The 15,216-nt window shown below is 53.2% G+C and overlaps 1 protein-coding gene across 6 annotated transcripts in view; it reads right to left on the bottom strand.

Annotated features, from left to right (window-relative positions):
• Positions 1-6,367: 6,367 nt before the first annotated feature.
• Positions 6,368-15,216, bottom strand: part of WDFY4 (WDFY family member 4) — a 257,299-nt gene continuing 248,450 nt past the window's right edge. For all 6 annotated transcript variants that reach the window (XM_044942406.2, XM_044942408.2, XM_044942409.2 and 3 more), the window contains 4 exons: positions 13,505-13,687; positions 11,423-11,510; positions 7,845-7,956; positions 6,368-6,839 (listed from right to left, as the gene is read on the bottom strand). In XM_044942406.2, the coding sequence (XP_044798341.2) occupies positions 6,773-6,839; positions 7,845-7,956; positions 11,423-11,510; positions 13,505-13,687 (450 nt within the window). In that variant the 3' untranslated portion in view covers positions 6,368-6,772. The remainder of the gene's footprint in view (positions 6,840-7,844; positions 7,957-11,422; positions 11,511-13,504; positions 13,688-15,216) is intronic.

Here is a 15,216-nt window from a genome sequence, read left to right as displayed (position 1 = left end):
ATTCATTCATTTATCCATTCACTCATTCATTCCCACCTTTATGGAGCACCCATGTAGGACCAGCGCTCCTGATGCCCTGGGAAGTATGAAAAAGTGAAAAAGTAAAATGTTAGTCACTTAGTCATGTCTGATTCTTTGCGACCCCATGGACTGTAGACCATCAGAGTCCTCTGTACATGGAATTCTCCAGGCAAAAATATTGCAGTGGGTAGCCACTCCCTTCTCCAGGGGGATCTTCCCAACCCAGGGATCAAACCCAGGTTTCCAGCATTGCAGGCAGATTCTTTATCATCTGAGCCACCAGGGAAGCCCCGCTCTGGGCAGTATAGAGATAAAGAAATAGGACATTATCTCCAACCTTGAGGAACTCACAGATGCTTAGAGGATTGGCTGGAAAATGGGGAATTTCAACCCAGAGTGTTGCGCTGGGAAAGAGGCAGTGTGGAGTGAAAGGAACCAAGGGGGCATCCCACTACGAGGCCGGCTGGTGCTTTGGGGTCCCTGCTCCCCTGCAGCAGGCCCTGGGCTCTGCATTAGCCATCAGAGGAGGCAATCAGGGACCTCTGTCTTGGTGAAGGGACGGCTCAGGGGGAGGCAGACAGCAAATAGAAAAGTGCCTCCCTTTTCCCAGATGACCTGACTGAGGAATGCAGGAGCACAGCGGAGAGACAGCCACAGTTCATCCTGGAAGGACAGAGAGGGGCAGGGCCGGCCTTGTTCTAGAGCCAAGGAGTGGAGGCTGAAGACAACCGAAGGGCTCAGTGAGGTCGGAGGTTCCCTGACAAGGCTCTCCTGCAGCAGGGGGGCAGGGTGTAGAGCTAGACTCATCCCCATAGAGGCCACCTCAGCTGGGACAGGGCACTCAAACTGAACTCCCCAAGCCTCAGCTTCACAGACGGTGAGACATGAGCATTACATGCAGGCAGGGTCTGGATCCTTTATGCTTCAGCTCCCAGGTCTCTGCAGGATGTCCCTCACTCCCCTGCCCCATGCCCCCTGGCGTCCTGTCTCACAGGAGAGCGCTCCTTCACAGCTTTCCTCACCAGCCATGATCTTCTCGTTTTCCCTTTGTCTTCCTCCCTGAGTGGACTGTAAGCTCCCTGAGGGTAAGGACCTCATCTGTCTTGTTTATCACTGTATCCTGGCCCTAAGGAGAGCAGGAGCTTGAAAAATAATATGAATAAATATGATTGAATTGGGCTTCCCAGGTGGTGCTAGTGGTAAAGAACCCACCTGCCAATGCAGGAGACGTAAGAGAAGTGGGTTTGATTCCTGGTTTGGGAAGATCCCCTGGAGAAGACAATGGCAACCCACTGCAATATCCTTGCCTGGAGAATCCATCCCATGGACAGAGGAGCCTGGTGGGCTACAGTCCATGGGGTCGCCATGAGTCGAACATGACAAGCAGCTGAGCACGAATGCATGCGTGAGTGAATTTGAGGGTGCCCAGCAGAGGGTGTTACCCTCCGCGGAATGCTTAGGGACTTTAAGGCACTGGGCTCAGTGGGACAGTGTGGGTGCACTTTTGCCTTGCATGTAGCAAGATGGAATGTCCGTACATTTCCCAAGCCATGCCCCCCGCCAAGGTGCTGGCCCAGTGGTCGTAAATTAAAACAGGCTCTGGGCCAGTCTAATGCCGTGAGTGCCGTAAACAGCCTGCAGAAGCAAAGCAGCGGGCAGAGGAGGGGTCTGCTGCAGACTGGAAATGCTAAACCAGCCTCTTCAAGGCACTTAATTCAAAATAACGATTAGCACTTCATGGCCCAAACTGAAGCTACCTACAGGCTCTACCTGGCCCCCCAAACAACCAGTTTGTAACTTTGTTGCAGTCTCAAGGCCTGGAAGATTACCAGTGTGGAGACTGAGGGGCTGGCGCCCCCTCCCCTAGGCTGGTGGGAGTGTCACTGTTGGGCTGCTGAGGACTAAATGGGCCGGGTACATGGCTGGCCAGTCCCCTGGTCACTACAGGCTTCTGAAGAGCTGAGGCCTCTCAAGCCAGTGAAGGCTCTGCGCCCTCTGTACCACGGACGACAAGGTGCCCCGGCTTCTCCAGCTTGTGGTTCACGAGGAGTGGGAGTGCCTTGCTTTCAGGGGCTGTGTTCCTCACTGCACAGGAGCCTGTCATCCACTTGGGACCCCTTTTGTTATTTTAGGAAGTTGCCTGGAAGGTGTTGCATGCCCTTGAGGTCTGATCCCTAGGGACTCCCCGTGCTCCAGCTTCCCTGTGAGTTTCGCCTCTAGCCCCTTGAGGGCACCTCCCTCCACTGGCCCTGCTACCTAAGCCTCTGCACTTGATCTCAGCCTCCCTGAGCACCAGACATTCTTGGGGTGTGGCCCGCTTCCCTGTCATTGCCGAGTGCTGTGTCTCTAATGATGCTCTCCTGATAAATGGTGGGAAATGGTCTTGGACAAGGGGTGTGTCTCTCTCCACCAGTTTGTGGGGCAGAGACCACAGCCAGGGAAACAATGTTCCCTGAGATTTCAGAGATTTGGGGGAAGGAGACAATTGGGAGAATCCTTCTATTTACTAAGAAGCCATGAAGGTGCTGCAGGCAGCCGCCCATAAGATGGCGAATGCGTGTGCACACGCCCACACTCACTCATAAACACAACCCATCCCACCTGGGTATGTGTTATACACCCAGGGACTTACTAAAGCAAAACTGATTTTGGTTTAAGAGATTTGATTTCATGCTAAACAAATTTCATCAGGATTTTCATATGAAGGGTTTGTTCCTCCCCAAATGTGCCCTGCTTGGCTGCATGTTAATGTGGTCAAATCCAATCTCCGAGTTCTCTGCAGGCCCTGGAACTGGGTTCTCAGGACTCGGCTCCTGGCTGCTGGCTGAGACTGGGGGAGGCGGTTGCTGTCACTAATGGCTTCCAAGGCCCTGGGCTGCCCTTAGAGCTCAGGGAACACAGCAATGAAAGCAGAGGGCCAGCAAGGGGCGAGAGGCTCTGTCACCAGGAGTGAGAGCCGGGGAGATGCAGAGGCCCTGGAAGCTTGATTGTGGCACAAAGAGCCCCATGTGGGCCCTCCATGTGCTTCCACTGTTGAACGTCAGTCTGCTCAGAAGAAGCGATTCACCTGTCACATACTGAGGACCTGTGGGGTGCATCGGGCCCTTGGGCAGGGTGCTGTTCTTTGTGGCCTCCAAGGGATCCAGGGAGCAGGTTGCCCAGACTTAGCAAATACAAATACAAGATGCCCAGTTAACACTTTTTTGTAAGTATTTATGTCCATGTGAGCCTATACCTGTCCAGATGGCCAGACAGCTGCGTCCAGAGCCCTTCTGGGGCCCCAGGAGGCAGAACCATCTTCCTGAGGGTGGACCCAGGGGCAGCCCCTGGTCCGGTGTTTTCGCAGCCCCACCAGAGAATCTTCCTTTCCTCTGTGCAGCTAGAGGAATGTCTGTTGTGTTGGCTCCTCTTTCCCACCTCTCAGAGGAGGTGGAGCCTTACTATGAGGGATGGGTGGGAGAGCAGTCTTTTTCTGCTGGTAACAGAGCTGAGATTTTCCCAGGGCAGGAGCAGGGGCTGCTGCCTTGCTGGTGGAGGTGGACTGGGTGCTGGTCTCTCAGTGATTAAGAACTTGTCATGGGAGGAGCTCGGCTGGGTGAGAGCTGAGCATGACTGCTGTCTCAGGCTGACCTGGTGAATGTGGGGGTCCCTGACCCCAGACGCCCCTCATAAGCTACCAATTCTAACACTGCAGGGTGAGCAGCAATGGGCGAATACCTCGAGTCACCCTGTCTCTGTCTACTCCAGAATGTCTCCCGTGGTGACTCTAGACTCCCACATCAGCATCATCCAAGAGATTAAAAAAGAACAGACAGACTGTGGCTTCTGCTCTAGCTGAGACCCAGAGCCTGCGAGTCAGGCTTGCATTCCAGGATGCTCCTGTAGCAATGCTGTCCCCGTGTGAGCGCACGGGCTCCAGCCTGATGCACCTCTGGGTGTGAGAGTGACCTGCTTCCTGCCGTGTTTGTGCCTCTTTCCAGCCTGGGCAGAGGGCTTCCCTGCCAGGGGTGAAATGGCTCTCTACCAGGACCCTGGCACAAGGCCTGGCTCAAAAAGAGAAGATACCAGTGAGTGGGTGATCAAGTGATGCACTGAAAGATGACATCGTGTCAAGGACGAGAAGTCTGTCATCTGCTTCATTCCACCATCAGATGAACAGATGTTTCCACTCTCAGGACCCGTCATCATGTAGACACTGGAGTCTCATATTCCAGATACAGGAACTGAGGCCGAAGTCGGCAGGTAGTGGGGACCCTGGGAATGGGGCTCGGGCTCCCTGGTCCCTGGGCGCTTCTCTCATCTGTGATCATCACTGTTTGTGCCTGGCCCCAGATTCCGGTCTCTGGATGTTGAGCTGTGGCCGCACAGCTTGGACAGCTCCTGCTCCTAGGCCCCTCATCTCTGCTGGATTTGGGGTGTCAGCAGGCCTGCGTCCACGTGGTCCTTATTTATACTTTGGCCCAGTCTGCCAGTGTTCCTGGCCTCTGCCCTGGCTGTTGGGGGCCTGCTCTCTCCCCCTTCCTCAGGCCTCTGTCCTGGACGTCCCTCCACCACTGACAGTTGTCAGGGACCCCAGGCTGGCTGCTTCTGAAATACGGAGACCAGCAGGAGTCTCTTCCCACCCAGGTTGCCAAGCACCTCCCGACTCTGGATCCCTCTGTGTGGGGCTTTCCTCCCTGCCCCATCCCACGTGAAGATACGGGGAGAAGCTGACTGTCCACAAGCCAAGGAGAGAGGACTCAGAAGAAGTCAACCCTGAGGACACACTCCTCCAGACTTCCGGCCTCCGGAACTGTGAGAAAACTTTCTGTGGTTCAAGCCCCAGCCTGCGGTACTTTGCTCTGGCACTCCCAGCAAGTGACCCCAGCCAGAGTGGCGTGCCCCAGAACACGAGATCTCTCTCTAGCCTCGCCACCTCATGTCACATTTGTTTGTACAAGCATCTTGGCTGCAAGACCCCAGCAGCAAGACCCACCCCCATCCTCCCATTTTTTCCTATGACCTGGGGAACCAAAATGCAGGGCTCAGGAAATGCCTGTTGAATGAATGAGCCCCAGACAGCCTTTGGGCCAGCAGACCTCTCAGCCTGGGGTAAATAACATGAGCTGTGTTTTGAAACATGACAACGCCCTTGATATTTAAGACCTTGCTTGTTGGCCTTCCCGGGGAGGGTGCTCTCTGCGCTTCAGTTTATGGTCCTCCGCTGCAGCTCCAGACTGACTAGGGAATTGGAAATGGGCTGTCTGCTAATAGCACATGCAGACGGTATGGGTGGAGGCATGATGCTTGGCCCCAGGGTCAGACACGTGCCCTTCTTACCCAGAGAGGGGTGCTCTGGACCTGAGCTGAGTCTTCTCCTCCATCTTTCCGTTTGCAAAGAACTGGAAGTTGACACGCAGACCACTATTTCCTAATCATCCTTCACTCACTCACTATTTTTGACACAGTTCATACCACCATCACTTTCTTAATATTTATCTTAACATGGACTCACTGCCCCCCTGGAGGCCAGATGACCTGGGCCATGAGACACTGAGTTCTTTTTTTTGTTAGCCCCAGGCCTGAGCTAAATTGGAATGGGGCACCCACCAGGGCGTCTGCAGGGTTTAGAGAAATATGGGAAGGATTGGTATTCTCTAGAAGGGAAATCGCAGGGAGGGAGTTAAAGCTGAGGAGCTATGCCACCCCAAATTCCTGGGTGCTCACCGTAGCTGGATTTCATTGAAGAGGCAGGTGAATTCCCTTTCAAGGCTTCTGGAAAGCCAGAGGTGGGGATGTGAGAATGAGGGTGCTGCTTCCATGGTCTGATGCCTGAATCTTGAGGTGCTGGCGTTTCTCAGAGGGGCCACTGCTTGCCCCTTGCCATGTATTTTCAGATGGAGAAAAAAGTCACACGGCAGTCCAGATTCTCCCAGGATAAGCCTCAGCTTAAACCAGTATGTAAACTGGGGCCCTTGACCTTGTAAAGACAGGTCCCCAGAAAAGCCTGCTAAGCCCGAGCGCAGCCGGGACCCACTGGCTGCTGTGGAGTGCAGAGTAGGGGCAGCAGCCTGGGCAGGGTGCGTCCTCCCAGCTGGCTTGCTCACACCCGCGCTGGGCAGCTATTGTGTCTATGTTCTGAGCCCAGTCATGGAAGCCGGGCCTCCTGAATGTGCTCTCTTGCTCCCCAAGGTCCCCTGCACACAGAGCAAGACCCCAAGAGGAGCAGATCCCACTGAGGGAAATGGAGGCCTGAAAAGCACTCCAGAAGTGGGCTGTGCGTCCCTGAGGCCTTTCTGCCTTTCTAAGTGTGGAGCCACAAACACCTCGGTGGGAAAGGCTGGCAGTTTTAAATTCAAGAGCCCTCTTGTATCTGGAAAATAGTTGTTTTAATAAAATAACAATCCCATATTCCCCGTTAGTTTCCAGTAAGCCACCCAATGTTTTCTCAGTGCAATAAGCCCTTTGAAAGGTGAGTCGTGTGTAACTGTGAGTGCTGGTTGGCACCCCTGAGCCAGTTTCCAGCATGCTGCTTATGGGCCCCGATGCACATGTGTATCTGTTTTATTGATGCGTATCCTGTGTAATCCGAGGCCAAAGTTCAGGGTATGGAGCTCCAGCGGCCTGTGGCCTCCTCTTTGGGGACCTGTTGGAAGGGAGGCCTTGGGGGCTTCTTTTGCGTCCCAGGCACTGCGTCTGAGCCCTCCACTTGGTCCTGCTGCCTGTTGGGGCACATGGCTGCCATGCCAGAGCCTCCACTGGCTCCTGTCTCCTACCCCTCTGCGGACCAGCAGAATATTCTTCCCTTCTCATCGCCGACCAGGAGTTTGGTCTGGTTTCTTGGGAAAAGAAAAAATAAAGAGGAGTATTAAAGCAGACCTGTGCACCCTGCTTATCCCAGACTGCATGCAGGACATTACAACATGGGGGAAGGGGTTCAGGCCAGGACCCCAGGAGAGCCTGCACCTGGCCTCCACCTGAAGCAGGGGAGACTCTTGCGACCCAGGGAGGGCTCTGACCTAGGAGGGTTATGGCTTTGGAAGCACTGAGGGGATGCTCCCAGGTGCTGGGGCTCTGGGGAGCAGGGCAAGACCCTGACATTTTCCCTCCAGCATCTTTGGGTGTATCTCCTATCCTTTAAGCTATGCAGCCAGGCTGGTAGGCAGAAGGAAGAGCAAGTTCTTCAGCAAAGAATGAGGGCTCAGGGCCTTCTGTCCCTTCCCATACGCCCCACCCTAAGCCACCCCACCTCAGTCTGGCCTTCCCACCACAGCAGAACTCAGGTGCCCCACTCCAGGGCAGGAGGGGAGAAGGACAGGGCTCCTGAAGATCTGGTCCCCTGAGACTAACTCGCCTAGTGTGTAGAACAGACTAATGATTCTAAGTTCTACCATCAAGTAATTGTAAAGAATAAAAAATGCTGCCAAGGGTGGTATCTGACATCCGTCCATTCCACGTTGGCTTCGAGCCCTTGAAAGGCATTTCTGTAATGTAGGATAACCATCATACCAAACGTTACAATCATCAAAGGACCTCAGGAAAAAAGTCCCTCTTTAGGATAAGATTACAAGTCAATATAGTTTTACCTTCTGGATTTCTTTATGAATTCAGAGATATTCAAGACAGTGAGAGGGACAAAGAGACAGCAAGAATATGTGTGTTAAGAACCATTTCCTGGGTCCTGCATGGCCATCTTGCTACTGTACATGCTGGGGCCCCCTGGGTTCCTGGGTCCCTGGAGTGAGGCCGCCTCCCAGGGCCCAGAGTCCAGAGGGGAACAGCCAGGGCGTCCTAGGGGCGGCACGGCGCCCTGTGCTGGAGGCTGGGCGCAGCCAGCTGGTTACCTGGACACGGCCAGGGCTGTCACGGCAGAGCTGGCCTTGCTGGGCTTCCCTGTCAAAGCCACGCTGACGTCCAGCTCTCTGCAAAGGGCAAGATTCTTCTCCCACCGGTGAACTATGAGGAGCGTGCAAGAGGACAGTTAGAAAACCCGCGCGGTTTCACACACGCGTGTATACATCCACACGCGGGGCCGCAAACACACACACGTGTATTTATATTTGCGGTCAGCAACTTGTTAAATTGAGGGGAAAATATATTTAATCTTGGCCTGTGCTGTTGCAAAAAGGGCCGTCCCAATTTAATTTGCAGGCTGTGATAGTTACATGTGCTGACGTGCTGCGGTATCCATTGTGTACCAAATTGGATTTGTGTATTATTGCTTTCTAAATTGCATGCCTAGTTCAGCAAAATTGTTCATCAGTGTTTACTGGCTTTATGCTTAATAAGATACTCCACAATACCTTGCTGCCAGGATGTAACGCAGCCTGTAATTGCCTAGTAAAAATAAATTACATAAAGTCGGCATTATCAGCTTACCTAAATCCGCTCACGCCATGACCAATAATTAAATGCTGAGAATGTTTGTTTTCAAAAAATAGAACTCAGTGATTGCTATTTCACTCATTTTAATGACCTTATTTGGGGACAGACGGTAGTTCCTTCGTGGAGGGTGAGGTGGAGAGACCTCAGTTGGGTCCGCCACCGTGAGGGCACTTGGGTGCGGTCAGGGCAGTAGCGCCGCAGCTGTCCCGGCTGACCCGGCTGGCGCACAGCTCTGTGCTCCAGGAAATGCACGTGTGTGTTGTGTTTGTGCATAAGTTCCCAAACCAAGCTTTTCCCATGGACTTTTTGTGTACTGGACTGAGACCAAATCTACTGAGTGATTCCTAAAATAAATTGAACTCAACTGGGATGGTCTTGGCTGCAAATGACAAATGAATTCCAGGCAGAAATTTGATGACATCTGAGCACAAATGCAGCAACCCCCATATCCTCAGTACCCTCAGAGAACTCCTTTCTTGCCTCTCAAGGTATTCAAGGAATGCAGTAATAGACACACCAAGAGACACGCGCAAGTATCTGTGTGTCAGGCCGAAGACTAGTCCCCTTCCAGCAAAACGGTTCTAAGCAGTATTCTGAGCACAGCGAGCCCCGCAGTGGCGCAGGTCCACAAGTCTGCACGTGGATTTGCTGACTCTAAGCAGTGGCCTGGCCTGATTTTCATGAATATGTCTGTGCCCTTGGGTCATTTCATCCGAAGCGTCCTGTGAACTGTGACCACAAGCAGAGCAGTTCATTCTGCTTGGCAGTGGTGGCCTCAGGCTGGTCAGGACAGACAGCAGAGGGCGGACATGGGCCCGAGGCTCCCGTCCGCCCGACACCATCCGGTAAGTCCCCTCGTGCCATCGGCTGGTGTGTTAGGGGAGAAGTCTCCTAGTAATCCGAGAAAATGATAATCATGGCCTGCATTTTGTTGAGGAGACCTTTGTCTATGGTATTATTTTTCTGTCATCTGCTTCTTACAAGTTAGGATGTACAGGAAGTACCTCTATTGACAGGGAGGGAAACTGAGGACCGGAGAAGTTGCAGGAGACAGAGCTGGGTTTAGAACTTTGTTTCCTGATTTTCATCTTGCTTCTCATCTCACTAGACCCCCTTCCTAATGAGCACAACCTTGTTGATCCTGAGTGGAAACCGCAAATCCATTGCCACTTCCAGAACGAATGGAAAGGCTCTGAGATGCCCTTTGTTCATCTGTCCCTTCATCCATTACCTACCCACGCTAATACTCTGGTTCAGACACCCACTTACCAACCATGGGCTGAGCTAATGCCTTTAGTAGCTTCAGAAGTGGTCAGCTGAGCCCGAGACTAAGGTGGCGTGCTCTCACGCTGGTATGCCACAGAACACGTCATGAGCAGGGGGAGAATAAGAACTCTGTTCTAGCTCTCCTCCAAATGGGTGGGGGCCGGGGAGAGAGTTTGGCCTCTGTCCTCCAAAGAAGAACTGTGAGCTCCTAAGAATGCACAGGACTCTTTTCATACTGTGATGGGCTGATTCATTGTGGTCCCAAAGGACCCTAGAGACCTTAGGACCAGTGAACTGAATCCCCAGTGGCTGTAGAGTCTTGTGAGGTCACCATTCTGGGTCAGTCTATGTTGCTGACAAGGGCATTGTCTGATAGCATTATGTTGAAGGAAGGGATTCCCATGCAGATTCTAGGACCTAGCAGGGGCTCAGCCAATGCCCGTGTCTGCTTGTGTGGGTGAAGAATCCATGAATCCGTGACTAAATGAATCAAGGAGGTATGGAACACATTTTAGAAATGAACTAAAAATGGCTATTCCTTGTAGAAGACAAGCCTCCACAATCTGGAAAGTTCTCTCTAGTGGATGATCACGGGTCCCGGGATGCAGAAAGAACCAGAAGAACCCATGATGACAAGAGTGAGGCCATGCAGGACTCCCAGGAGTGAGGTTTGCCTGCGCTCATCCTAGGGGGATGGTCTGGCCCTGGCCAAGGAGCTTGCTCTGGGAGTGGGCGTGTCTACTCTGGGGCAGAAATGAGAGCTATGGTGGTAATGGCTTCGGGCCACTTTAGGCCAGTTGTTGAACTGCTCCATGCCTCAGTCCCCTTCTCACCCAGGCATCATCGTAGTATCTTCTTCATGGGGTTGCCATGAGAAATAAGAGAACACACGGGAGGGGTGAATGGTGGAAACTGTTCCCAGTTAGCTCTGTCCCTCCCAGCTCTGTGACGGTGGCCCTGGTGGCGCTGATGCCAGAGGCCATGGTGACAGAAGTGAGGTCAGATTATCTTACTCCAGGCCCAAATGCTACACCCCACAGAGGGCTCTGCTGCAGAGTGGCGGATCTTTTACTCTGCTGATACTGGCAGTCACCCGGGGACTTGTTAGATAGGGGAACTCTATCCTTCTCCAATCTTTTCCTTGAGGTTAGGACCCACATCTAAATGTTCCATGAGCCTCCTGGGCCATGCTGATGCAAACCACCCTCAGGCCTACTTTGAGGAACTTGCCGTGGAGAGTAGGGGCTGCTGAGTCAGGGACAAGAGGCAGACTGGGGCCGATGGAGCCACTTCCTCTCCCCGGGACGCAGCAAAGCCATCCCTGCTCCTGTCTGCAGCCTGGCAGTCCAGGCCAGTGGCCAGTTGGATGGACCAAGGTCCTGGGCTGGGGAGTTTGGCATTTAAGAGTCACCCAGGAAGATGGATAGCATCAAATCAACCTCGGCTGTGTGTGGCCCCTGCTGGAGCTCAGCAGCCCTGACAACCACCGCCAGCACTGTTCACAGGCCCGGGGAGCGTCCCAGAGCCAGCTGGTCCCTGAAGGGTGACGCTGGGCCTCAGTGGGGCTTCTCAACATGGATTCATGCTCCACCACCAGCTCACAGAAAACTGTGCTCCTGACCTGAGATCTGTCAACACCCCAAGAAACTCACTGTCTTCCCTGGTCTCTGCAGGCCTGGCTGGAGCTGCAGCCCTCGGCAGAGGAGAGAAGAGGGCAGGGAGGGCTGAGCGAGGCAAGGGTGCCCCCGGGAACCGGGGGCATAGCAGTTACCTCTGGGGCTTGGAGATGATGGAGCCCATGGCTCCTCTGGCGCTGCCTGCCCGGGAACGGACATCTTCACATCTTCAGTCTTCCAGATCTGCCCAGAACAGAGAACATGCCGTGGGCTGGGGCAATGAACCTGTCTGCAGGCTTGGGGCCGTCCTTTCCTCCACACCTGGGGGTCCCTGACGGAAGGGGGATGGCCCCATTCACTTCTGATGTTGACATATTCTCAGCATAAAAGCCTGTTTAGGCTTCAGTTTGCCTGCGGGCAAGTTTGGCTGCCATAGACGGGATGTAGGCGGGATGGGTTCCCTCCCCACCCCTGGGTCGTAGGGCACCTTCCCCGACCCCTAACCTGCAGGGATGAGACTCAGTAGTCAGCTTGTTGTCATTTTACTTAGCTAGTGCCCACTTTGCCTGCCACCATTCCCAGAGGCCTCCCTTACACCCAGCAGCACGACTTCCCGTCCTCTCCGTATGGTGCCAGGTCTGTGGCGAGTGCCCTCAGGCTGGCACACATGGCATCTCACTTGCTGAGCCTGGACTTTCTTTCCCCGCAGGGCAATGAGCAGCCTCCACTTGCAGGCTGCGGTGAGCGCAGCACGGGGTCTAGCCCAGCGCTGGGCCGCCCCAGGAGCTCAGTTAGTGCGCTGAGTGGACAAGAGCAGAGCGCCTGAAGACTCGCACTCCTCCTCTGGGGGCCCACGAAGGAGGTGTAGCTGCCCCCAGCCAGCCGGGCTGCTCTGACTGACCCACAGGGCAGACTGCGGCCCACCCCGCCCTGACCCTCATGATCTCCTCATGTTTAGCCAGTCCAGGACGCCCTTCCCTCGGCAGAGACCCTGTGCTCCTCCAGCCCACAGACGAGGCCCTGCAAGGGGACTTCCCAGCGGGCTCTCCTCGGTGTCGTCTCTCCCATCCACGCACCCTGACCCCTTAGCCTGCATGGCCTTCTCTGTACGCCCTGACTTCTCACCCTCAGGGCTCTGCTGAAATGCCACCTCCTCTGCTGGAAATAAATCCACTCTCCACTTGGCCCCCCACCTTGTTATTCATCCTGCTTCCTGAAGCATCACCTCTGTGATGATTCTCAGACTTTGGGAATGGAGGCTCCTGGAGGATAGGGCTGCATTTCAGCCCTGCTGGCTGGCCCACGATGAGCTTTCACAAATGTGTGTAGAATTCAAAGAGCATTTTCTTGAATACCTCGAGGCATGAAACTGACACTCCCTTTCAAAAATTGTGCAATTCAAATGACAGTTTCTTGAGTGAAGCTCTTAATCATTCCTCATCTTATTTATTCCTCCCTCCTTGCTGTCAGTCTCAGAAACCTCACCTGAGTTTTGCTCCTCCCACACTATCCCTCCCACCCTAATGTTTCTCCTTTACTGTCTTCTTGGTTTCCTGATGGTTTCTCTCCCCAAGGCCTTCCTCAGAGCATGCATGGTGCTCTTTGATTATCCCACTCATAGCATGAGACACATATGGACACTTTCTGTTTGTCTTTGTTTTCTAGCATATGACATCTTGAGGACAAGGACTCACTTATCATTAATCTCTGGATCCCTTATGTATGAGGTGCTTGGGACAGAGCCAGAGTTCAGTGAATGTTAGGTGGGTGGATAGCTGGAGGGACAAATAAGTGGACAGATGAGTAGATGGAAGCATGAATGCAATAATGAAAGAACGGATGGATGAATGGAATAGTGGATGGATAGCAGTAGAGAGAGAGCTAAGCAGCTGGAGATGGGTGGATGGATTAATGGACGGATGGATAGACCAGTGGGTGAATGGATGAAAGGATGGCCCATATGTCCCTTGTCAGTGCTGAATTATCTTCTGATGCATTTGACCATTCAGCTTTCATAATGTGACAATGAGTATTTTTTAACTGTTGAAGTATATGTTATATAAAATTGTATGTATTATATTAATATAAAAAAACCCTTGCCTTTGCCCTCACATGCTGCAGGGACCTGGTCTGGAATGTTTAAATGCAGTCTGCAGATTTGACCCTTAGAAGAAGTGGACAGAATGGAGATGAACACATTTCTTGTAGCATGCCTTATTCCACCCAGGTGCACCTACCCGGACCATGCCATCCCGACTGCCAGTGATGATGACATGGCTTGTGTCCCACGCTGGCCCCTCCACCACGTAGCAGCAGGTGATGGCTCCTTCTGGGCCCCAGGCCGTGGTAATGCTGGCCAATGGCTGTCCGTTGACATCCCACAGGGACAAGTGGGCTCCCGCACAGGAGACGATGGTGCCCTGCAGCAGAGAGACAGGGCTTCACTTCAGGTTGGGATCACTGCCTGTCCATCTGTCCAGTCACTCAGTTTGCACACCCAAGCACCCACCGGCTGTCTTCTGAAGACTAACCAAGGCACTCCCAGGCCTCCTAAGACATCCACTTCTTCCCGGTGACTCACAGGCCTGCTGTGCTTCCATACAATGGCACGTTCCTGGTTCTTTTCATACTGAAATCCGGCATTTGGGTACTGCTTTCCCCAGCACAAACTGACTGGCTCACCCTTTGGACTCCTCCCACAGCACTCTCCCTGCAGCCTACTGACTGGCATAAAAGACCCAGCCAGGGTATCATCCCAAGCCCGGACATGGGGTCTACACCTGGCTGGCCAGCCCCGCTCCTGTGAAGCAGCTTTGGATGACCCCTGGTGGGGGGCAGGGAACAGAGGCTTGAATGACTGCATGTATTCATAACGTAGGGCAAGGTCTCCTCGGAGGGAATTTCGGAGGAGAAATTTGCTCACTGCATCTCCTGAAATGTTTACGTCTGGGTGTTCACGCCTTAACTCCTGGTCTATTTTGTGTCCAGTAGAGTTGTGGTCACTGTCACCAAGGACCCACCAAGGACGCCAAGAGCCCTCTGGGGCTCTGCCTTTGAACCTTGCCCTGACCACAGAAGGGATGTCGGGAGCTCCACGCCCCTCTGCAGTGCCCGGGGCTGAGCGCCATCATGTCCCTTCCTGAATTGTTTGGTGGAGTCTGCCTGAGGCCAGGGACCATGTCTGCTACATCTCTGCTCAGCACCCAGCCAGCACTTTGGAACTCAGTCAGCTCCAGGACAAGATGAGTCAAACAAGTTGTTGTCCTGATATCGGTCTTCTCTAAGGGCTGGGGACATCATTCCTTATGAATTTATTTTCTTCCATACCAGAACTTGGTGCTTTCCCTGTTACATCCACCCATTCATCCCTTCAGCCAACATCCATCCATCTACCCACCCACCCTCCATCTATCCACACGTTCATCCCTCCAGCTGCCCACCCATCCATCCATCCTCTTTTTGCCCATCTAATGTTCTTCCTGAATTGAAGCCCACTTGGAGTATCACTTTCAGCCGCAGTTAGCAGCAGAAGTCTCCTCCATGACCTCTTTCTCCTCCTGTGATACAACTGCTCAGTCTACCCATGCTCCAGGCCCCTCAGCTTTTCTATCAGCAGATGCAGAGCCTCGGAAAACCCCACACCCTATGACGAGGATTCCAGTATAGAAGCTCCTCACTGATATACATACATGTATATACGTTATACACAGCGTATATATATGTACTGCCTATATATATTCTCACACACACACACACACACACAGACACACACACACGGCACGCTTCCTGACAAGCTTATCTTTGGTAGCCAGCATGCGGGGACAAGCAGAGGTGTTTCCTGACTTGGAGACCAGAGGTGCTTGCTAAGCTCACACTGATTTGCAGTCAACTGGCTGGATCAGTCAATCAAACCCAGAAGATCCCTCACCAAAGTCAACTTCCTTCCCCA

This window comes from Bubalus bubalis, chromosome 4 (genome assembly GCF_019923935.1).
Source record: "Bubalus bubalis isolate 160015118507 breed Murrah chromosome 4, NDDB_SH_1, whole genome shotgun sequence".
Classification (NCBI taxonomy): domain Eukaryota; kingdom Metazoa; phylum Chordata; class Mammalia; order Artiodactyla; family Bovidae; genus Bubalus; species Bubalus bubalis.
Note: the sequence above shows the minus strand (reverse complement) of the source record. Positions and strands in the feature narration are given on the sequence as shown.